General features: G+C 38.8%; 1 protein-coding gene across 1 annotated transcript in view; it reads right to left on the reverse strand.

The window, feature by feature from the left end:
* Window positions 1-630: 630 nt before the first annotated feature.
* UBE2N (ubiquitin conjugating enzyme E2 N) overlaps window positions 631-23,797 on the reverse strand; it is a 35,229-nt gene continuing 12,062 nt past the window's right edge. Inside the window, 3 exon segments of the mRNA NM_001309314.1 lie at window positions 631-2,366; window positions 3,098-3,238; window positions 3,426-3,672. Coding sequence (NP_001296243.1) covers window positions 2,326-2,366; window positions 3,098-3,238; window positions 3,426-3,672 — 429 coding nt within the window. The 3' untranslated portion in view covers window positions 631-2,325.

The following is a 23,797-nucleotide window of genomic DNA, read 5'->3' on the forward strand; positions in this document are numbered from 1 at the left end:
AGCTAGATGTAGCTGCCAGTTTTCAAACTCTACCTTGGCCTCTCCTAGAGCCCCTTAAATCCTAAGAGGCTCAGTCAACACACTGGCTCTTGATTCATCTCATTGGTTGAGAAAGCAAGTCTCATTAGAACAATGGGGACTCTTATCAAAGATACAAAGAAAAAAAAATGATGCCATGAAATTAGGAATCCATACATTTGAAATGAAAACAGTGAGTTATTCCAGTTCAGTACTCCATAACTCACAGACTTAGCGGACATCAGAGTCCTATTTTATACAGAGTTTTATAGTGCAACAGATATAAATCTGGAATTTTATAACTTATAAATCACTATGTGATACCAGCTAGCATCATGAGCAGTGCTGCCTGCAATAAATAAAGTTGATCTCTACTTAACTGCTTGAGTGTTCATTCATTCTGGCCCCAGAATGAAACTCAGTTTCCATATTTGCAAAATGCCCTCTAAACAGCCCAAGAATTGTTATAAATGACAACTGCTGTTAATAGTTTTAAAATTTACAATATTAGGGTTATGAACAATTTTATTCTGAATTAAACTAACATTTGTTTCCAAGCAATGCATTAATCTGTATATCAGGATACCAGTTACCAGTCATCAAAAACTTTTGTATGTTGAAAATGTAATTTTAATAGATAATTCTTCATCTTACATAGGAGCACAATAAAATACACCACATTCTGAAGAAACTCCAGAAGTTACGAGAGGAAGAGTGGGGATGATTCAGATGGGCTACAATATCCATTACCTTAAACTGCAAGAGACAAAGGTTCCAACCCACAGGTTAACATTTACATACTTATGACTGGCTACATTGATGACTTAAAAATAACAAGAATCAGGAATTAGATATGGCGAGGGTTGGGAAAGAACAGTTTTGTGGGGGGAGGAACTCTGTCAATGCAAAAAAATTACTGAATATCAAATTAAAGAATAAAAGGAGCTCCCACAGCAAACACTAGAGTGATGAAAGGAAGAGTCATTAACTGAGGACCTGATGCTCTCCAAGAAGAAACCTTTCTGATGACACTTATGCAAGCTGGTTGCCTGAGATTTGCTCATCAGGTCTGTAAGGAAGATTCATAAATGCCTCAGCAAACCCCAAATGATCATCAGATTGGTGTTTCCTAATAACACACGTCACGGTCACACATGAAGTTTTCAGACAAAAACTAAGGAGAAGGTCAAAACCCAAATGCCAGACAAAAATGTGGCACAACACGTGAAAGTCCTACACAAAGTCAGTCACAACTGCTGCTTTGCTGTGACTCTCCTGTACAGTAATTTTCAAATATTGTGGCAAGACATCAATGACAGTCTAATCAGACAACACAAACACATTTATTTCAAATTTCTAGGAGGTAAAAAAATGTGAGACACTGATGCTTTATGCATGCTCAGGGCCAGCTTATAAATACTCCATTCAGTGATATCTTCACACAAATTTGCATCAGTGAAAAGAAACTGGCAAAATCCACCTCTTGCCATTCAATTTGTCAGATGGTGAAGACCAAAACAGAATGTTCTATCAGTATTAATTTTTAAATACGATTGTCACATTGGGAAAATGAAATAAACACAGTAAAATAAACTGTACAAAGGCAAAGTAGAATAACAAAAAATATTTTACTAAAACATAAGATTTACAGAAGTTTCCAGACAAGCCATACAAAATGGTCACAAGCTTTTTCTTGAAGGGAGGATTCTACACTTGACAGCAAAGTCACAATATTATTAGTGAGGGCTGTGATGTTTGTTTAATGTTCCCATTTTGGTTCAAACAATCAAGCTTGTCCATCTACAGCGTCTAAATAAAGTTAGACTTGGCTAGAGAGCATACTCTAAAGAACTGGTTAGCTGCTTTTAACCAATGCAATTAGATCACCATAAAAAGGGGGAAAGGAGCCCATTAAATTAAAATAAAACTACCTCCCCCCCTCCAAAAAAATAATAATAAAATAAAGAAAACCACCCACACCCCTGCAGCTAACCCTGACAACTACGTCATTCACAGTGCTTTATACTTAAACCATGATGGGGAAAATGAATAAAAGCAGAGATGGGCCACTGCTTTTAAACGTTTCGCAACAATCCAGATGATACTTCTAGCCTCTGCTCATGCTTTGCAACAGTGAATCAGGACAAGACATAGATTTGCTAATGTGCATTTAATCACCAAAGGACTGAAGATGTCTGGGCTTTTATTCTGTAATGTTTCTAAGACTGTGTCCATTAAATGCAAACAAAAAAGGAAGAAGTCTTGGCAGAACAGGAGAAGTGATGCACACTTGATGATCAGATCGATTTAAATATTATTCATGGCATATAGCCTAGTCCATGCTCTAGCTGTAGACAAAAACAAACAGGAATCATTATTTTACTTAGTTCAATATGTTACTTTCCAAACTCCATAAAAAAGTAAACAAACACTATTAGTTAATTATTGAAATGTCATGCTGTAATCTCTTAATGCCATTTTCCATAATCTGTATCAGGGCAGAAAGACTGTCTGTCTATACCATGTCTAATTACCAAAACACTACAATGGAATTCAGAAGTTCTATAAAATCCAACAAGATGAAGAGCTGTCTTTTTTGTCTGCTTCATTTCTAGATATATAATGCTCCCTACTAATTGTGTTAAAATCTGTAGCAGGAAGAAGTTTACTGATTTCAAACTCCCTAGCCATACACTGATACACAGTTAAATTTAATCAAACTGCAAAAACAGCCTAAAAGAGTTCAAAAGTTTCCCATTATCATTACATACTGCTAGATGAATAACAGACACTCAGTATTTGTTAAATCAGATGTAGTTAAACAAGAGTTCAAGATCTCCCAATTACAGGAGCTCTATAATTGTCTTTAAATTTGGGGGTCAGGTAGCAAGCCGTAAGATGAAGCTTGAATATGTTTTGTTAAGAGGTATGTACATACTTTATAAGCAGGATCTGATTTATTCTTTTTAATATTTTTTAATTTTTCTTGTTAAGACCCTAAAAAATTTTTTAAAGGTAATACAAATGTTTTAAAAAGTGGGAGCGCTGTAAGGAAGAAGGAATATTAAATATTAAATACCTGTTTCTATGGCTTGGGCTTCGTTGGTCTTCCACTGCTCCGCTACATCATTTGCTAACGGGTCATCTGGATTGGGAGCACTTAACAAAGCCTGGATCGATAGCAGAACCGTGCGGATCTGCAGTGCTGGGGACCACTTATCTACGAAGGCAACAGGCCCAGAACGATCAAGCATGAAGAAACAGTGCCAGAACTGCTGCATCTCCCTCCCACAGACCTCTGTGGTCTTTATACAAGGCAAGATTACAATGTTCAGATTCTCAACATGGAATGCATAAGAGAAAAAGGAGAAATCTCAATAGCATATAATGATTAAGATAACACTTACCTTTCAAAATATCTAAACATATTCTTCCCAACTTGTCTACATTAGGATGATAAATTTTGGTCATGAAACGTACTTTAGGGGCTGCCATCGGGTATTCTTCTGGAAGGAATAGTTCAAGTTTAAAAGTCCCTCCCTCAAAGGGGGAATCCTGGGGGCCAGCAATGACCACATGAAAATAACGGGCGTTGCTCTCATCTGGTTCTGCTTTAATCCCGGGAACTGGTTCTGCCAGCAAACGCTGGGTTTCCTACAACAGAAAAACATAATGCATTTGTTAGACAAATGTCATTTTGCTAAACACTAAAATAAAAATTAGAAAGTTCATCTCGGAATTGGACATAAAAGAACCTTTCTAAGCCCCCAATGGGTTTTTATTTAATAGTTTATAAAATGCAAAGTTCAGAGAAAAGACCCCTTAAATAATCACAATCAACTGAATGAAACTGCAAGTAAATACTGATGACCCATCATAAACATTACAGTGACAAATGTCTACAAATATGTTGATAATAAAATTAGGTTCACGAAACTGATTTTATACTCAAGGAAACGAAAACGAAAGCACGAGGATTACTACGTAGGTAAGGCAACTTGCCCTGTTTAAACTCTACCAAAACTCAGCTGTTTAAAAAAGTAAAGTTAGTTTTCAAAGCCAGTAAAAATCTCCCCTCTGAAAAATATAACAGAAGGAAGGACGAATGCCTAGGCACCTAAACAGGGCTAGAGAAATACATACAGGCATGCTGTTTAATCTCTAAAATTGACAATAAACTTCAAAGAGACCCTTACTGCCCTTCAACAATCATATCATCAGTTATCTCTTCCATCTTTTTCCCTCTCTCCTAAATAACTGTAACATTCTTCCTCCTCTCTCTTCAAACCTCCAACATCTCCATTCTCATCCTCACTTTTGGCTGATGACTCTGCTTTCTATTTCATGAGAAAACAGAAACTTCCTTAAGTTCCCACTGTAGCATTTGTACACCTATCTGCATCTGTGCGCCCACATGTTCCATCACTATGAAGGAATGACTGTCACTCTAGGCTAATGCCGACCTCTCCTTTTGAGCGCTAGGCCTTATCTCCTCCTCACCTACTCAAGGACATTGCTCTAGCATCTCTCTCCTCTCCTGAATCATCAGTTTTCCCGTCTTTATTGGATCTTTCCCCAAACTGTATACACTTGCTATAATTTCTCCCAATAAGAGAAGAAAATGACCTTGACCCGACTCTTTCCTGCCAGCTACTGCCCCATTGCTTTGCTCCTCTATGAAAGTTATCTGTACATGCTTGTCTCCAATTTCTCTCCTCCCCTCCTATCTTGAACACAACTCTCCAATCAGGCTCTAGCTACTAACCTGCTTGTTGATGTCACCAGTGGTTCCTACACAGTTAAATCAAATGGCCAATGCTTAATCTTCATCTTACTTGATCTAAATGCAACATCCTACCCCGCTGGTCTGCCCTCCGCCTTGCAAGGCTTCATCCCTATCTCCCCAACACTGAAGTCTGCCAGGGCTCTGTCCTAGGACTTCTTTCTGTCTACATACTTGCAGAGTGATCTCATCTAGTCCACTGAATTTAAATACTAACTATACTCTGTATATGCTGAAGCCTCCCCAGATTCATATCTAGCACAGATCTCTCCCCTGTCTATAACTGCTTGTTCAACAGCTCCTCTTGAACGTCTAATAAGCACCCCAAACTTAGCAGGACCTTCCCTACCCTCAACCTGCTCTTCCCCCAAAGCCTTCCTCATGTGAGTTAACCATAAATCCATCCTTCCAGTTCACCATCTTTTCCTTCTTACCTGACACATTTAACCTGATGAGCAAATTTTGTTGGCTTGAACTCGAAATCTACCCACGACTGGACTGCGTCTGCTTCTCACCACCCCACTGCTACACTTCTCATCCAAGCCATCCTTAGCTCTCACTTGGCACACTGCAATAGCCCCCTAACTTGTTCTCCCGTCTTCTGACCTTGCTTTCCTCTCCCTCCTGGAGCTATTTTCCACTGACCTTTTAAAAGTCAAAGTCTTTATAACGTCTCCCCAGAAAGAGGCTTTATATGATCCCCTCACTCCGCCTACCTCTTCCTCATCTTCAGCTATGCTTGCTCCAGCCAGACTAGCTTCTTTGTAGTTCTTTAACCTGCCAGGCACGCTCCTCCCTCAGGGGCTCTGCACTTGCTCTTCTTCTCCCAAACTCCTTTATGGCTGGTCCCTCAGCTCCTAAGATCATCATTCAAATGTGTCTTCTCAGTGAAGCCTCCATAATTGAAACTGCAAACCCCATTCCACCCTCTCCCATGCCCTCCCTATCTGTGCTCCCCTACTGTACCTCCACAGCAGTACTAACATATTACAGGTTTCACTTATTTTGTTCAGAATGGAAGCCCATAAAAGGAGAGATTTGAGTATGTTTCATTTACTACTATATCCTCAGCACCTGGAACAGTGTCTGGCACGATAGATGGTCAATAAACACTTGAGGAATTATGACTCTATTTGATGTTACAAAGAATAAACTATGAGAATTTCGTCTTTACCATTAAAGCAGTGTTATTCAAAGCAGGATGTGCACATCAGAGGAAGAAAACAGAAGGATCCATTCAGGCGTGGGAAGAAATAATCTAACTTCTATTTATAAATAATTTCTTTTTAGCGAGAAAAATGTTAATATTCAATATACAAACTGACAATAGTATGTGTAATTTTATAATAATACATTTTCAACATTTTGAATAGACATGTATGGTCAAAAATGTTCAGAATACTGCTATATCTAAGATTTTATGTATGAAAAACAAAGAATGAGAGTATTATATTTATGCTGCCTTCACTTAAGAAAAAGTATACACCTCACACCATTTCATTCTACTAGAGCCTACAGTGCCTCTACTAAAAAAGGATTTCTCTGTCAGCACAGACACTGAAAGAGTCATAAGATGCAGACACTAAATCAAACCCTTCCCCCAAATGTGTTAAATCATTTTAAGCCATTTAAAGTAATGCCTATAAGACTTTAAATCAAGACTAGTTTTTTTGGTTTTGTTTTAATTGTGACAATGCAAGGGCAAATGAGAAACTGAAATGCTCTAAGGGACTTTCAGCAAAACGTTCTTCAGGTTCAAAGGAAACCATTTTCAGAGCATTAAACGTCTCGAGAGGCAACAATGAAGTCTCCCATCCTGAGAAGTCCTCCAACAGGCAACTAGAACGAAGAGGCTGCTCTTCATTTTTATGAAAAAAGTAAATATATTAAGACTGAAAAGTAGTTGTAAAGGAATGAGAAAAGAATTGGATGGCAAAATTCTTGAATTCTGACATTTCCTCACCTTTATCCCCCTTTTGTTTTGCCCTAGGTCTTCATATTTTCAGAAAGTCATCAAGAGGGAGACTGGAAAAAAGAGAAAGCTGGGGTCCAAGAGCCCCCCAAACACCTCTCCCTGGTTACACAAAATAGTAGCAGCTCTATTCAAAGCTATAAAAAGCGACCAGAAGGGCCTCCAAGATCATATCCCAAAATAGCTTCAAAATCACTCTCAGTACACACTGTGAGAGAGAGAGAGCATTCTCATCCTCATCTTCAGCTCACCCTCAGGACCAGACAGTCTTTCTAAAGAATGTACATATTAAACATATCACGTGGCCTGGTCAATTCTAAGATTTAATTGGAAGACATTCTAAAATAAGCGTTTAGGTGTGGAAACCTTCTTGAAAAAGTTTTTATGTGCTCTCAAGTTCTAACAAATTTTGTTCAGTTCTAATGATACAATGAACAGATGCCTAATTATCTGACTACATGGCACTGATTTCCCAAACAACCCACAGCATAAATTATGAGAGGAAAAAAATAAAATCCAAACCAAGTGGAACAAGTCTCATCCACAGAGTTTTGTGTCAATTTTTTTCCCTAAAAAGGCAAAAACTGGGTAGGAAATAAAATCCTTCCTGCTACTACTCACACATGGTTCACTGTTAAACACCTTCTAGTTTTATACTATTCTTTGGTAGAAGGACAGTATGATTTCTTCAAGCCTAAATAAGAGGTCCAAATTCTTACCGTACTGCTCACTTAACTATACTTTTGAGCTAGTAATTTACATTGCTCTGAGTCCCAGCTTCCTCATCTATATAGTTAACATTACCTCTCATGCAGAGTTGCTATGAAGATCACATGAGATAACATTCTAAAAGGACTTGACAAATGAGATCACACAAGAAAGCCACAGTCATATATAACCAACTCAGAAAAGAATGTAGGGTAACAACAAAGCACAATAACAAATCTCAAGATTGATTAAATAAGTATTTTTAAAGAAAACAGAATAAGCTTTAGTTGCATTTTGTGATCCTACTTGTTTAAAAGCGATCCTAGGACTGAATCGCAGGTAGAACTGAGCTTAGGCCATGCTGAACAGAAAGTACTGTAAACTACATTTAGGAAATTAGTTACTAAAAAGAAGTACTTAAAAGTAGAGTGTGGACTTAAGTGGCAATAAGACATTCTCAAGGAAATTATCTCACCTTACAGAATGTGTACAACAGTTCATGCTACAAATACTTTTTTAAAGGAACTAAATAACACATTAAATTAATCTGATTATCAAAAGACCTCTTGGGACTCAAAGAGCAAATCCCAGAATTATACCATAGTAAACTACAACACTTGACATTCTGTCAACTAAACTCCATTAATTAGGACTGTTCCAGTTTTTTTTCTTTTCTAAAGACTGGCACTTGCGCTAACAACTATTGCCAATCTTTCTGTTTTTTTTCCTGCTTTTTCTCCCCAAATCCCCCCAGTTCATAGTTGTATATTTTAGTTGTGAGTCCTAGTTGTGGCATGTGGGACGCCGCCTCAGGGTGGCCTGATGAGTGGTGCCATGTCTGCACCCAGGATCCGAACCAGCGAAACCCTGGGCCACCGCAGCGGAGCACACGAACTTAACCACTCGGCCATGGGGCCGGCCCCAAGACTTTTCCTATTTTTTTTTTTTTTTTTAAGATTTTATTTTTTCCTTTTTCTCCCCAAAGCCCCCCGGTACATAGTTGTGTATTCTTCGTTGTGGGTTCTTCTAGTTGTGGCATGTGGGACGCTGCCTCAGCATGGTTTGACGAGCAGTGCCATGTCCGCGCCCAGGATTCGAACCAATGAAACACTGGGCCGCCTGCAGCGGAGCGCGCGAACTTAACCACTCGGCCACGGGGCCAGCCCCAAGACTTTTCCTATTTTTAAGTTCAACAATAAGTTGTGCTCACTATGAAGCAATGTAAAGTCTTATTATACATTTTGTGAAGCAATGACTGAACTGTGTATAGTAAAATTTTAAAGAAATTAAACAGTATTCTTAGAAAAATACTGGCAATTTGCATGTGAGAAAAGTTGGTCAGTTAGTAACTATCTACATATACTCCCAACACATCATATCTACAGCAATTAGGTTTCTCCCCATTAAGAATATTCTCTGGGGGCCAGCCCGGTGGTGCAGCGGTTAAGTTCGCACATTCCGCTTTGTCGGCCCGCGGTTCCCCAGTTCAGATCTCGCGTGCGGACAAGGCACTGCTTGGCAAGCCCTGCTGTGGTAGGCGTCCCACATAGATAGTGGAGGAAGATGGGCACGGATGTTAGCTTAGAGCTAATCTTCCTCAAAAAAAAAAAAAAAAGAAAAAGAATATTCTCTGAAACACAAAAATGCAATCTATGACTAATAATGCCAACTGTAGATCTTTTAGCTCATTTCACCCAAGAGCTATCTGACTATACTCAATAACTCTATCAATTTTGTCATCACAAAAATAAGTCTTAAAAGAATAAGAGATGCCTCAATGATACCTACTCTGTCCTACTCCAACCCCTGTCATTACATCTTTAAGTGATTCTAAAATATTAACAAACAGGGGCTCCTTTTGGGGATTACTAATAAAGCAAAAGTCAATTTTTCATTATATACACAACTACTTGAGGGCATCTACAAGTTCACCCCTGTAAGTGGGCATTTTTTAAATGTTATCAATGATGTTTCTGAGCGTCAAATCCCTAACATTTTATCCATGAGCCCTGTGGTTTTCGCTGCACGATTTTGTTTGTTAACACAGAATAGGAATGCATACATCTCCTTACAGTAGAACAGCTTGTATGTATTCTAGCTGGGACTAGAAACAAAACCGAAGTTGTGCTCAATCTCTTCACTGTACTACCTCCTTACAAATCAAAGTCCAGCTAGAGGTCTGCCATGATAAAAATGGTTGAATGCTTTTCTCTGCAGCAGTACTGTCTAACAGAAATATAACGTAGGCCACATATGCAATTGTAAATTTTTTTGTAGTCACATTAAAAAGTAAGAACAGGTAAAATTAATTTTACTATTTTATTTAACCCAATATATTCAAAATAGTATTATTTCAACATGTAATCAACATAAAATCAATGATATATTTTAGAATCTTTTTTAATACTAAGTCTTCAAAATCCAATGTGTGACATATATATTTACAGCACATATCAACTCAAACTAGCCACATTTCAACCGCTCAATAGCCACATGGGGCTAGTAACTACCATAGAGGACAGTGAAACACAAGATAATCATGTTATAAGGATGTTACTTTCAGATGATTAGGAATAATTTAACTTATATTTCATATAGTGATTAAGACATCATAAAAACTTTAAAGCACCACTATTTTCCCCTCAAAAATTCTATACAAAACGTACTATGGGAACATCTGAATCACTACTAACAGGAATGTATATAAGTATTATTGTTTGTTACAGTCACAAGATTGTGTTTGAAAACGATTTGTAGCAATTTCAAAAAAATATTGCATAGACAAAAATTAATTCAAACAAGCCAACTGCATGAAGAAATAAGAATAATTTTAAATTTTACAGTCCACACTACCCCCTAGTGGACGGAAAACATCACCTACTTATCTCAATCCCTTTTCCTTTGCAAATAAAAAAACTGATACTCATAAAAGTTAACTATTTCACCCTCATTCGTGAAGTTTTTTAGATGGCTTATCCTAAAGTGAGATGAGAATAATGATTCTCAAAGCACATCCTCCTCCTTGCTCTTCTTCTCCCTCTACTCCCACACACTTAAACCTCATGGTTTCTTAGGTGGCAGATTCAGAGAAGGAAAAATGGAGGTAGCTCTTTCAAAGGCTCTGGGTACCAAGGACTAAATCTTAAAAGAGTTTAGACCAAGGTCTCCCTTTGCTGAAAAGCTTTATTTCCAGTCGATTGAGCAACAGTTAGGAAAGTACTCTCTATTCCCACTTGGAGTAATAGCCAAGAGATGGGGTGGGACGACTTGGGCTAGAAATCTCTACATTCTAATTTTTCCCCTCAACCCAAGATCAGATCAACACTTCTGTGAGGTTCAGTGAAAAGGAAAGACTTGGGAGACAGAAAGAAACTTCTAAAAGGCTAAGTATAAGTATATCCGACCACTTTGTTTCTCAGTTCTGAGTCAGCCTGGAAGTATCTCCCCTGTACTCCCCATTTCCTGTGCATTACCACCACTCCTCTTACTATAACGAGCACATGACTGTTGGTTGACTTGTCAGACCCTAAACTATTTGAAGATGGGAACTCCAGCTAGCAAATGGTGGTGGTGAAGTGCTAAATAAATGCTTGTTCAACGATGCGTGCATGCTTAGGTACCACACTGAGCTGATGACAATTACTATACCTGCTGTGTTAGCTGGTAACTTCTACCCCAGGAACAGCATTTAAGATCATTCCAATCAGGGACAACGGATGAAAACTACTAATAAGGGGCCAGCCCGGTGGCGCAGCGGTTAAGTGCGCACATTCCACTTTGGCAGCCCGGGGTTCACTGGTTCGGATCCCGGGTGTGGACACGGCACTGCCTAGCAAGTCATGCTGTGGCAGGTGTCTCACATATAAAGTAGAGGAAGATGGGCACGATGTTAGCTCAGGGCCAGTCTTCCTCAGCAAAAGGAGGAGGATTAGCAGCAGATGTTAGCTCAGGGCTAAGCATCCTCAAAAGAAAAAAAAAAAAGAAAAGAAAACTACTAACAAACTGTGCCTCCAAGAAGAAAAATCGTTAGACCGAATTCCTTGATTTCCTTGTGTACCATCTTCCAATTCTTCTGCCCCACTAAACACATCAGGTTATATTGTAGTCTGTGTTTCTTTTCCTCCCCTCACAACTACTCCATAAATTCTATACGGGACTCTATGCGATTATCAAGCATTGTTCCCAGATATGCAAAGAATCAACAAAGGTTGAAGTAATAATAAAAATTAACTGCCAAATACTGATTTGAGTGCTCTACATGCATTAACTCATTTAATCCACATACCCATTGTACAGATGAGAATCTAAGAGTGACCACTTACAATATAACCAAAGCTATCAAGTGGCAGAGCCAAGAGTAAAATCCCAACTTTTGGGCTCTACTCAGTCTGGCGTCAGAGCCTGTTTTCTTAATCTCAGTGGTATACAGAAAGACAATTAACAACATGAACAGTAAATGTCAAATGTTTGGCAGGACAGTAAATAGCAGAAAAGTTAAAGAAGGGCTATTTTCAGTCCTTCATAATCATGAAGAAGTGCTTCATGAAAGAGGTAAATTAATTTAAGCCATAAAGTCATTTTTCTTTTCTTTTTTCTTTCGGGACTGGCAACCGAAGAAGTATACAATCTTATTAAGATAAATGAAGTAGAAATGAAGTAAATGAAGATAAATTAAGATAAATGAATTATCTATTACATGGTAAGCCTTTTTGCCTATCTTTGATGTGGCAAGAAATCTATATGCTCTGAAATGTTCTTGTGACTTTGAAATATGAATTTACTAACAAATGTTTATTAACTGCTTATTTTGTACATGACATAGTGGTATCAACTCACTCAAAGGAAGAGTAAAACAGAGTCCCTTGCCCCTCAGGAATTTATTTCATTGTGAGTATACAGTAGTCAGTTTTTGAACGATGCATTTTAGAATGGGTATGTCAAGCTCTCGGAGAAGGTACAGGTGTGGGTTATGGATACTATATGAACAAGGGGACTAAGGGGGGCATATATGCTCCTCTTTATTTTTAAAAACATCTTAAGTTTTCTGGAAAGATAAGAACTTTCCACCTCTTTGTTTTTTGAAAGATTCCTTTGACTACCCAGCACTGTAATTAGTAGACTCATAGAAGCTAAGCTTCTCCATTTTCTCTTGGTTTCTGATTTGATGGATGATGTAACACTTCATTGCCTGGACTTTCTTTAGCACTAGCTCAAAAAATAAAAATAAGCCTTTAGTGATTTGAATAATGTAACTTTCTGCCTGTCTTAATGAATTCTGTGTCTTAGGAATAATATCTTAGAACTCTGAACGAAGAGAGGATCCAGCTTAGGAACACTTTATTGAGATTGCTGTTGTGCCAAGGTCCTTAAAGCACTGTTAACAAACCCATCAAAAAGCATTAAAAAAAAACCACTTGCAGATTTTAGATTCTCGGAGGGAGTCCGTAACTGAGTAGATGGGAGAGGAAAGGTCTTCCGTATTCATCCTGAACGAAAACTAGGGGAATTTTTAATGCCTGTTTCTGAACAGTGAACACTAAAATTATGAGTGATGAAATTAGCAAAAACCAATAAACGTGTACTTCTATAAAATTCAGATTTTAAATCAGAAATGATCTAGATCGTGTGTTTCTTTCTTTCTTAAAATTTTAACTGGTTATTTGAAGTTGATAACTCATTTTAAGGCCTTTATGTGTAATTTTAGCCATTTATCTATAAATTTATCTACTATTAAGACATGGTAAAAACTCCCCCATTTGTTCATATCTTCCTTCCCCTTCCTTAGTGTAATGTTGGGGTTGAGAGCTTAAGAAGAATGTGAAATTTTGAAATAACTGTTGTAGAAAAATAGAAAAACTTATCTATGGTCACACAAAATGACTACCTGGCAGTATATGGCAAAAAGAGGTTCATGGTAGACACCTGTCATTCCTTTTGCCCCACCCAACAGCTACAATACCCTTGTTTGGGAATAATACCCCCTCAACCTTTATGGGTCCTCAACTCCCTTAATAGAAGCTTTAATTGTACTTCCTCTCTTGCAACTAAGCATGTGAGACCTAGGCTCAGTCAAAACCTGTGCACGAGAAGTTAAGACATGAAAGGATTCATTCTGGAGGGAACAGCAGTAGTCACCTCTAGACAGCAATGGAAGAGGTTCTCGTGTAGCATCCTGCACTTGGCATCAGCAATCACACTGCACAGTGTGTTACACACAATCCTGGCAGTGAAGTTTCCACTGTGATGTGATTCTGAGCCTTGTTCCCAGCTGCCTTTTTCTTTAGCACTCCCGAAGATTGCATTAGGTACCTAATAACTCAACAAATACTATTTCTACTTAAACTAGCCAAAGTTGACTTCTGTTGCTTGCTAAAAATACAGAGTCTAAACTAGACAGAGAAAAAGTGAACAAAAGGTAAGAGTTAATAGACTGGAGGGAAAATGAACAGGTTAAGAAGCTAAATATCTCTTTGGGATCAAATAGGGTGGAACGAGGAGAGCACTGAAGTCAGTTAACCTCTTTATCAAGGAAATTCTAACTAGTTTAAGAGTCTCTAAAGAGGGAGTGAATTTCACATTAAAGAGCTGACTTCAACTAGGCAGCGTGGTATACCTAGTGGGGAAAAAACACAGCTAGGACATCGGAATTTAATCCCAGTTCTAATTGTACCACCTTGTTATGCAACTATACACAATGCATTTAACCTCCCTAGCCTTCTAAAATTTAGTCCCTTGAACATTTCAAAGGTTCTCCCTAACACTAACGTTGATTATTTTATTATTGGAATGGTTAAATCTTACTGCTACCTGCTTCCTTCTACTAGAAGGTCCCCTTTTGTAATACTCTTTAATCTTGTAATTTTGTTGTTAGAGCCATGGAGTCGATTCTGACTCCTAGCAACCCTGTACACAGCACAACTGAGCACAGCCCTGCCTAGGCTTTTTGCATCATCCTCTCACCTTCTGGCACTATATCAGACAATGCTCTGCTGCTATTCATAGGGTTTCCATGGCCCATTTTTTCGGAAGTGAGTGGCCAGGTCTTCCTAGTCTTAGCCTGGAAGGTCTGCTGAAACCTGTCCACCATGTGTGACTCTGCTGGTATTTGAAATACCCGTGGCATAGCTTTCAGCATTAAAGTAACATGCAGCTGCCACAGTATGACAACCTGATGGAGAAACAAACCCAGGTGGCGGCGGTGAGAGCGCTGAATCTTAACCACTAGACCTTTTCATCTTCCCTGCTGAGGGGAGGAATATTATGGACTGTATCCCCAGCATCTATGCCAATGCTCATTATCTAAATAATGAAGAAATTTGTTGCTAACAGTACCTGCTTTTTTCCCCATTTTTTTCACCTGCTGATTAATGAAAAATATGAAATCAACTTAAAATTAGCCATACACCTAATTACCAAAGTCTGGTTAACATTCTAGTATGTTTATATTTTGTTCTGATAAAGACAACAGCCCTTAAAAACACTTTAATCTGTTCTTTAATAAGTTTACATTTTTTTATTTACAGTGTCACTGCATCTTGCTTTTTTGGTTGCTTTATAGGCAAATCAATCAATACTCTTTGCAATAAACAGGCAATTCTCCTGGCCTACAAGCTAGTGGCTACACTTCTACAGCTACCATACACTACTCACTCAACCCTTTTCATCGGTTACCAGTTACTTCAGGATTTTCAAATGCAGTAATCACAACAAAATTTAAGTGCCAAACGCCTGAGGACTCCACTAATAGGAAAGGTCTAGGCTTATATTAACAGACAAGACAGATGGAAGCAGAGGGGTTCAAATGTTTGGTATTTGGCAAATAAAAACAAGTTACAGTTGGTTCAGATTTGCAGTCTCAATCCAACTGTGCCACTGACAGAATTTTGTCCAAAATCCAAACCACTAGGAAGGAAAAATTAGTTTTTTCACACTCTGCATACTAACTCTGAGATATATTAAAAGCGTCAGATATTAGGGTTTCTGTCTCCCCCAAAACAAGCATCCTTTAACAATTCTGCCACGCTGCACAGCTCCAGGAGAAGACCATTCACATCATATTCTGCACAAATGGCACCCCCGAAGGTGTGCAGTGCAAGATCCTAAATACTTTGAATTAAAGAATAAAGCTTCACTTTAGCAGCTGTAAAAACATTATTATTGTCTAACTCATGGAAAATTGATTATACGATAATTCTAATAAAATCAAAATATATTATGTACCCCAGATATCCCATTTTCCTACCTACTGTTGATAGTGTGCTTTAAAAATCCATACCACACTTCAGAGAGTTATGTTTAATGTTACCTATTTTGTGAGACTAATACATAAATGACAAACAGTTTTCCCACACTGGGAAGACGTCCATTCTTTTAGATTTATGGTGAAGCAGCATCTCTGCAAAATCAGAAAACAGTAATAACCAACATTAAATAAGGCTCACTACTATGTTAGGCTCTGTTCTCTGCACTCTAATCCTCCCAGCCTCCCTAGAGCTACAGTAGAACATTAAGCAGATAAAGCAGCAGAGAGGTCAAGTGAAGATGTCCAAGATAGTATTTGGCAGAGCTAGAAGTCAAGCCCAGAGAGCCTGGCTCCAGATGCTGTGCTCCGACCACACACAATGACACATCTCTGCATACCCCAAATCCTTTTGCATTTGAGAATTACTAAGTAGACCTAAGCCATTTAAGCCATAAGTCATTATTTTGTCCACAAAACAGTATTTCTACCATTGGGAAAGTCATCTGTCAGTTAAGAGGTAAGCAACTGACTAAATGCTCCTGAGTATTTTTGGAAAGTAGATGTGTGCCTTCTGTAGAAAGCCACCTTTCTGCCTGTCTCCCCCTCTACACCAGTTCCTATAGGTCAAGGCCAGGTCTGATGTTTGCAGTCCCAATGCTGAGAGCCAGAGTGTGTATCACATTCCACACCAGTTGAATGAACAGATCTAACTACTACTGAGATCAACCCCACAGAGGAAAGAAAAATAATGACTGGGTAAAAAAGGGGATTCAAGAACTCCCAAAAACTGTAGGCCTAAGGCTCTAAGGAGCCAGAGATGGCTGTAAATGGCAGGAGTATGCAGGAAAAAAGGACTTTTTAAAATTCCAAACCCAATATTCACAAACTATTTCATACTTCTGTTCAAAAGCCTTAGCCTTGATACCTTCCTACAAGTTGTACACTTCAAGGACCAAACACTAAGCCCCAGACATATCAGGCTTAAGTTTCTTCTGCCCCTTTAGCGGCTTTCCTGATCTAATAGTAATTTTCCTCAACTTTAATAACGATCATTTGCTCATTACTGACCAGCTGACATACTGAAGAGTCTCCTCTGCCTCAAGGTTTTTGGAAGAATTTGAAATGAAATTGAGCAAGAAACCAAATTAACATGAGGTTACAGACTTTAATATTTCAGAAATTATTAGTTTGGTTTGAAACTTCAATAATTTTAAGAGAGCCAGGTGGAGTATGTAACTCAGTAGTTTTTTTTTTTATTCTTCTGTGATTTCATATGATTAGCTTGTCCTGTGCTACTGAGCCAGAGGAGGAGATGACCCAGACAACTCAGATTTTAATGTAACTGAAATAAGCATAGATTCACATACTGAGGCAGACATAGTATATGATAGAACACCTGTGTACAATAATGGGTCAAACTCATCCACTTCATGTGGATACCCTGAGTCTCTGAAATATGCAACACATTCAAGGAATGTGATTTTTGGACTTAACGCTTGCTAACAATGTGGGCTCATATAATATTGTGTAAAAATGCATCTAAATGAAAATAACAGGCTACAAAATCATAAAATAACTGATTTAAATGGTCCAAGTAAGCAGTGGCTTCCTTGAGGAAAGGAATGAGCTGACTGGGAAACAGAGGTAGGAGACATTTTTCAATGAGTACCCTTTTGGTGAATTTTGTAACATGTGCAAGTATCACTTACCCAAAAAAACAAGAAAAAATGTTTTTAAATAAAATCACCTCGGGAAACTGAATAAGCATTTTGAGTAACCCTATTCTGAAAGTGACAATGTCCCACTATCAAGACAATCTTCAAAGCTCAGAACAGATAAAAGATTAAAAAAAACCAATGGTCTTTAGTGTGGAGAAAACTGGCTCTCACCAACGTGGCTGGTGGACTACAGCTGACCCAACAGTCAACAATTCCACCTCTTGGTATTTATCCCAAGGAAAAACTGTGAATGTGCCAAAAGTACACCTCCAGAAATAATGATCACACCAAAACCTATAGGAATAAGATGTCATAAAGGTAATCTGCAACATCATAGAAAAATATTCCTTCTAAAAAAGTGAAAACGGACTTCAAAACAGTATAACCTTTTAATTAAGTGCTGTGCTGGGGTGATGGAATGTTCCACATCTTAACTGAGCTGGTGGTTTCACAGCTGTACACGTTTGCCAAAACGTAAATTGTACACCTAAAATGGGTGCATTTAATTGTATGTAAATTACACCTTAATAAAGTTGATTTAAAAGGAAAAAAGTGTACTGTATGTTCATCTTGAGGTTATTGAGGGCAGAAACTAGGTCTTAATTTGGGGTGACAGGGCTCTTTATTCACCTGAATGCTTGCTGAGATTTGGGGGCAGCAGCTGCATTGTCTGACCAGGCATTTAAGAATCTGAGCAATGGAGTAATGCAGGAGGAAAGACAGAAGAAGAAAGAGGGAAAACACCAAGAGCAAATGAGGTGGCTTCTGGCCACTGACGCCTAACTCTTCAATAAAAATCACTAAACCTGCAAAATGCTTGCAATTAGTGGATTCTTCTGTGGAAACTGTTAAAAGGGGTGAGCTGCGTGTCAAGGTCAACAACATGCACAATCCCCGAACCACAGACAAAAGGAAACTTCAAGCCCTTAAACTACTTGATAAATGGCCAAACCGTGGGCAGGACATTGGACTTTCAGAGGCTAAAGAATTGGAAGCTAGAGAAATTTAGTTAGAATTCCAAAGTGTAGGGACTGACACCTGAATTCATCCTTAAAACTGACTTAGATGTTCACATACATTATTTCTTTTGAGCCTCAGAACCACCTCTGAAAACATTTTATACAAGTGTGCACAGAAACCTATCAAGCAGCAGAGCATGGAAGAGAAGCCCACTCTAGTGTCAAGGGCTCTTTTCACATTTCACAGCTAGAACTTGGAACCCTCAGCATCCAGCAGAGCTTTACACCTATGCATTGATGTTAGGTGAATGACGAAGAGTTATAACTAAAAGGTGTATCAGAGCTAAAAACAGAAAATACGTTTCTTAATTTGTTCTGATAGTATATGAAAAAGTGTCCTTAGAGCTGATTCAGAGAAAGTCACCAAGGATAGGGAAAGGGTAAACTCTTGAGGCACCATTTGCCTGTCTCCTTGGCATTTTCTCTCTCTAATCCTACTTTCTTTTCTAACAATCCTAGCTTGAAGGCATACAGTTAGTCTTTCCCGAGATTTGAGGGTTGACCCAATAAAGTGGAGGAAAGATTCAACTGATTTGGAACAAAGGCATTTCCCTATAGCATATAATGCTTACTTAAAAAAAGCCCAAAACTCTGACAGTCAAACAAGGCGGGGAGGGGGAACACTCCTACCTCTAAGCTTAATCAAAACAAAACCGAACTTATTTAAAAAGCCCTTATAAAATCCCTAATTCTGCAGGGCTGAAGTCAAGCCAAGTATTAGCACATCTCAAGGGCTTCTTGTCCTTCCCTATCTATCATGGGCTGGACCAGAAGGTCAGGTAGCTTTCCATCTTTAAAACCTCTACACTAGGAAATTTCTATCTGAGCCACATATAAAGTAATCGTCTCTCACTTGCCCTTCTACACTTTGTGATTCTGAAGGTGAGACTCTACAAACCACATTTCTGCTCTTCCAGGGATTCCCTGTTAAACCCTGCAGATGGCCATACTAGAGGGTACTTGCCTCTTCCTGGCTTCTTGTCTACGTGAGGTGCCCGTGAGCATCACCCAACATCTCTGCACCACATTCATCCAATTTGCCGTTTATCCCATACTAAGAACCAGCTTAATCATCACCCCTCCCTCGAGAGGAGCAGACTCTCTTCAGAGGTCTGGATCCCAGCTGGGCCTCTTTCTCCCAAATTTCTAAATTTTAATATTTTCTATCTTTTCGCTTTGTTTTTCCCCCAGACTGAGTAGTAACAGTTGCTTCCTATAGTTGCTACCTCCACTACACCTTAAAGTTCTCTTTTCACCCTTTCAGTCACCTAAGTAACGACTTCATACAGTCATGTGCAGCATTAATGACGTTTCCGTCAACAATGGCCCACACGTATGACGGTGGTGCCATAAGATTAGTACCATGTAGCCTAGGTGTGTAGTAGGTTATACCATCTAGGTTTGTCTAAGTACACTCTATGATGTTCACACAACGATGAAATCGCCTAATAACGCGTTTCTCAGTACATATTCCTGTCATTAAGTAATGCATGACTGTGTATGTGATGATTTCCACGTGTTCACAGAAATGCCAGAGTAAGGATTAGCCCATCTGCCTGCACACCACCTAGTATTACCCTACCCCTGTTGCCCTCCGCTCAGCAAAGGACACAAAGGCTAGCTGGGAAGTAGAAGGGCAGTGACGTCAGTTAAGGAAATGCCAACCCTAAAGGGTGCCCACACAAGCACCTCAGGTCCCCAGATGTCTGGGAGCCCTTAGACTTGACATGGGCAGAAGCCACAATGTCCATACCCAACAATTAGAAAATAATCAAATTCAGGATTTAAAAGATGGTTTACTGGTATCAATACGTGAGTTTCATAAAGTCAGAATCAACACTATACCAACAGCATGCACAATCCCCGAACCTTCCTCTCCCTTCAAAGCAGCAAACCTCAGCTACATGCTCTTCAAAGAACAATCTGATAATACGCTCAAACTAAGCCATACTCAAGTGTGAATGACCCAAACAGAATTTAACAATCTGGGAAACTTCCAACCACCATGCAACCAACTTCTCTCCAACCATGCTTCTCAAGTACACTTAAAAGAAGAGGTACGGTTCGGCAATTTTGCACACAACTTAGGTAACACTTTGAGGTAACACCTTCACATATACGGGAGTCAAATGAATCTAAAGGAAAAGGTAAGCTGTAAAAATTAAGATTAAGGAAGGAGACAATCTATGAGCTCTTCCTGTCAGAGGATATAAATATCTTTTCTTAATCTTTCTCATTTCCTTTATAAAGCTTTCTCAGTAGAGATGTGATAACAATAAGACTCTTGAGCAAAATGGGCAACATTTCTGTTGTTCGCTATTAATCACACTTTCAAGACACTTTGGTTTTCCAACAGTTATATGATTAACTCTATGATACAAAGAGAATAAACAGCATGATGATGTAAAACACCTAGGATTTTATAATTATAAAATGAATCTTTGGGTTTAGAATGCAACATTTGTTTGGGGCTTTAAAAAAACTACAATCTTCCTTTTTTTTTTTTTTTTTTTTTTTAGATTTTATTTTTTTCTTTTTCTCCCCAAAGCCCTCCGGTACATAGTTGTGTATTCTTCGTTGTGGGTTCTTCTAGTTGTGGCATGTGGGACGCTGCCTCAGCGTGGTCTGATGAGCAGTGCCATGTCCGCGCCCAGGATTCGAACCAACGAAACACTGGGCCGCCTGGAGCAGAGCGCGCGAACTTAACCACTCGGCCACGGGGCCAGCCCCAATCTTCTTTTTTCTTAAATGAATGTGTGTTTCTACACTATCCCACCCCTCCTGGTCCAGTCATACATTTGCTTTCATTTTACTAAAATCAAATGTTGGAATTAAATCATTCTCTGACTACATCTGTCAGCTAATAGCAAAATGAAGTGCCTGACATACATCAAGCAGGAAGAATTAACTTGAATATTGTTTTCAGTCTGCCATAAACAATAAAGGGAACTGTCTACAATAAGTATAAGGAACACAGCAGATATCCAACATACTCATTAATACTCATAATGTTTAAAAGATTAACACATAGGGGGAGGCTCGGGGTTCACCGGTTTGGATCCTGGGTGCGGACACGGCACTGCATGGCAAGCCATGCTGTGGTAGGCATCCCACATATAAAGTAGAGGAAGAGGGGCACGGATGTTAGCTCAGGGCCAGTCTTCCTCAGCAAAAAGAGGAGGATTGGCAGCAGATGTTAGCTCAGGGCTAATCTTCCGCAAAAAATAAATAAATAAATAAATAAATAAAAAGATTAACACACTGATCATAATTTACATCAGAAACACATAACCATGACTGGCCCTATGATCCAACTCAAGAAATAAAGTAGCACTTTGGAGTAAAGAAGTGTGTCTGTGCACGCTCAGAATATTAAAACTGCTCTAACTTCTTTACTCATAAGAACACTAGTTTTACTTTCTTTTCCACTGATAGACCTAAATAGCTGCATTTTTAAATACACACCTGTGGGGCATAAGGAGCACAGGCCAGCTCACTGATTAGGACTGGGTTCCTGGCCATCAGGGTCTCCTTGCATCCTAATACAGGAAAACCTGCTCAGGTAATCTCTACGATGAAGGGGGATGACACTGGAATTCTCCAATGCCTTTCTTTATGGCCCTGCTGTGATCAATCCACTATTATCAATTAAGCAGTTGAAAACAAAAGGCTAGTCTGCTTGTGTGTGAACCCTGAGGGCAAGGGTCTACAGGCTTTTAAAAGAGTATATACAGTGCTTAAAATCTTAACCCAGGGATCATCAAATATTCTATTTTTCCAATAGTTACAAAGAGCAAATTAAAATATTTTTTCATCAGCTTTAAAAAAGAAATCCTGCCAGTTGCAACAACATGGGTGAAGCTGGAAGAAATTATGCTAAGTGAAATAAGCCAGACACAGAAAGACAAATATGCATGATCTCACTTATGTGAAGAATCTAAAAAAAAAGTCAAATTCAAAGTAACAGAGAGTAGAATGGTGGTTACCAGACGCTGAGAGATGGGAGAAAAGGAAAGATACTGATCAAAGGGTACAAACTTTCAGTTATAAGATGAATAAGTTCTGGAGACCTAACGTACAGCATGGTGACTACAGTTAACAATAATGTAGGGTATAACTGAAATTTGCTAAATTTGCTAAGAGTAGATCTCAAGTGTTCTGACCACCACCACAACAAAAAGGGTAACTATGGAAAGTGAAAGATATGTTAGTTTGTGCCAATCACTTTACAGTGTAGATATACATCAAACCATGACCTTGTAGAGCTTAAATGTAGAAAACTTTTGTCAGAAATAAATTTTCTTAAAAAAAGATTTTTTTTCACTGTAATTAATGAGCCAATTAGCAATAGGACCAACATTTGTTTCCCAGAGTGGCTGAAGAGGAAGGCAGAAAATAAAGCCAGTGACTTAAATTTCATCCTTGATTTTTTCATGGCACCTATAGAAATAACAGAAAATAGTATTTTGAAAAAAATATAGCATTTCTAGTTAACCACAATCTACTCGATAGAAGGGATATAAACAAGATGACTACAGTCAAGTTCTCCCAGAAGAGCAGAGGAAACAAACCCAACCAACAGAGTGCTGGACAGCCTCATTTCATGAGGGATGTTCCCCTGCAAACATGGCATAATTCGAAAGTTGGAAAAAACATTATTTTAACTGGTAAACAGTACCAGTATCAGAGGTTGTAGAGGAGGGGAAACAAAGAAGAAGATGTCAATGAAATAACTAAGATGAAAAGACCAGGTTGTGAAAAAGCCTTTTATGGCAAGTGAAGGAGTTTGGATTTGATTCTATACACAGTGGAGAGGAACATGATCACATCTGTGTTTTGGAATAATGTGGCAGGAAAATGGAGAGGGAGGGAGGAAAGGAGGGAGAGAGACAGTGTCTGTGTGTCTAAGTGAAGACAGGAAGATGAGTTCTGAGATTATTGCAAAAAAATCTAGGCAAGGATAAGAGTCCACATACAAAGATAACTGGGAGGGGGAGAGACAGGAATGTGTTAGCAGAAGCAGAGGCATTTCCGAGGTTGAATCAATTGGGCTTAACAACAAACTGAATGGGGGGGGGGGGGCGGCGAGGAGAAGAGAGGGAGCAAATCTCAGGCAACCAGGTTGATGTTGAGATGATAAACAGAAGAAACACTAGAAGTGCTGATGCACACGAGGGGAGACAGCAAAATGAATACATTCCATTGTAAATAAAAGTTGATTTTAAAATGCCTGCAAGAGGTCTAAGTGGAGATAAAAAGTAGGCAATTGGAGAGACTCGAAACTCAGTGCTGGATTTTGGAATCATTGATCAATGTGGACTGAAGCCAAGGGAAGTG

Source organism: Equus caballus, chromosome 28 (assembly GCF_041296265.1).
Source record: "Equus caballus isolate H_3958 breed thoroughbred chromosome 28, TB-T2T, whole genome shotgun sequence".
NCBI classification, from domain to species: Eukaryota; Metazoa; Chordata; class Mammalia; order Perissodactyla; family Equidae; genus Equus; species Equus caballus.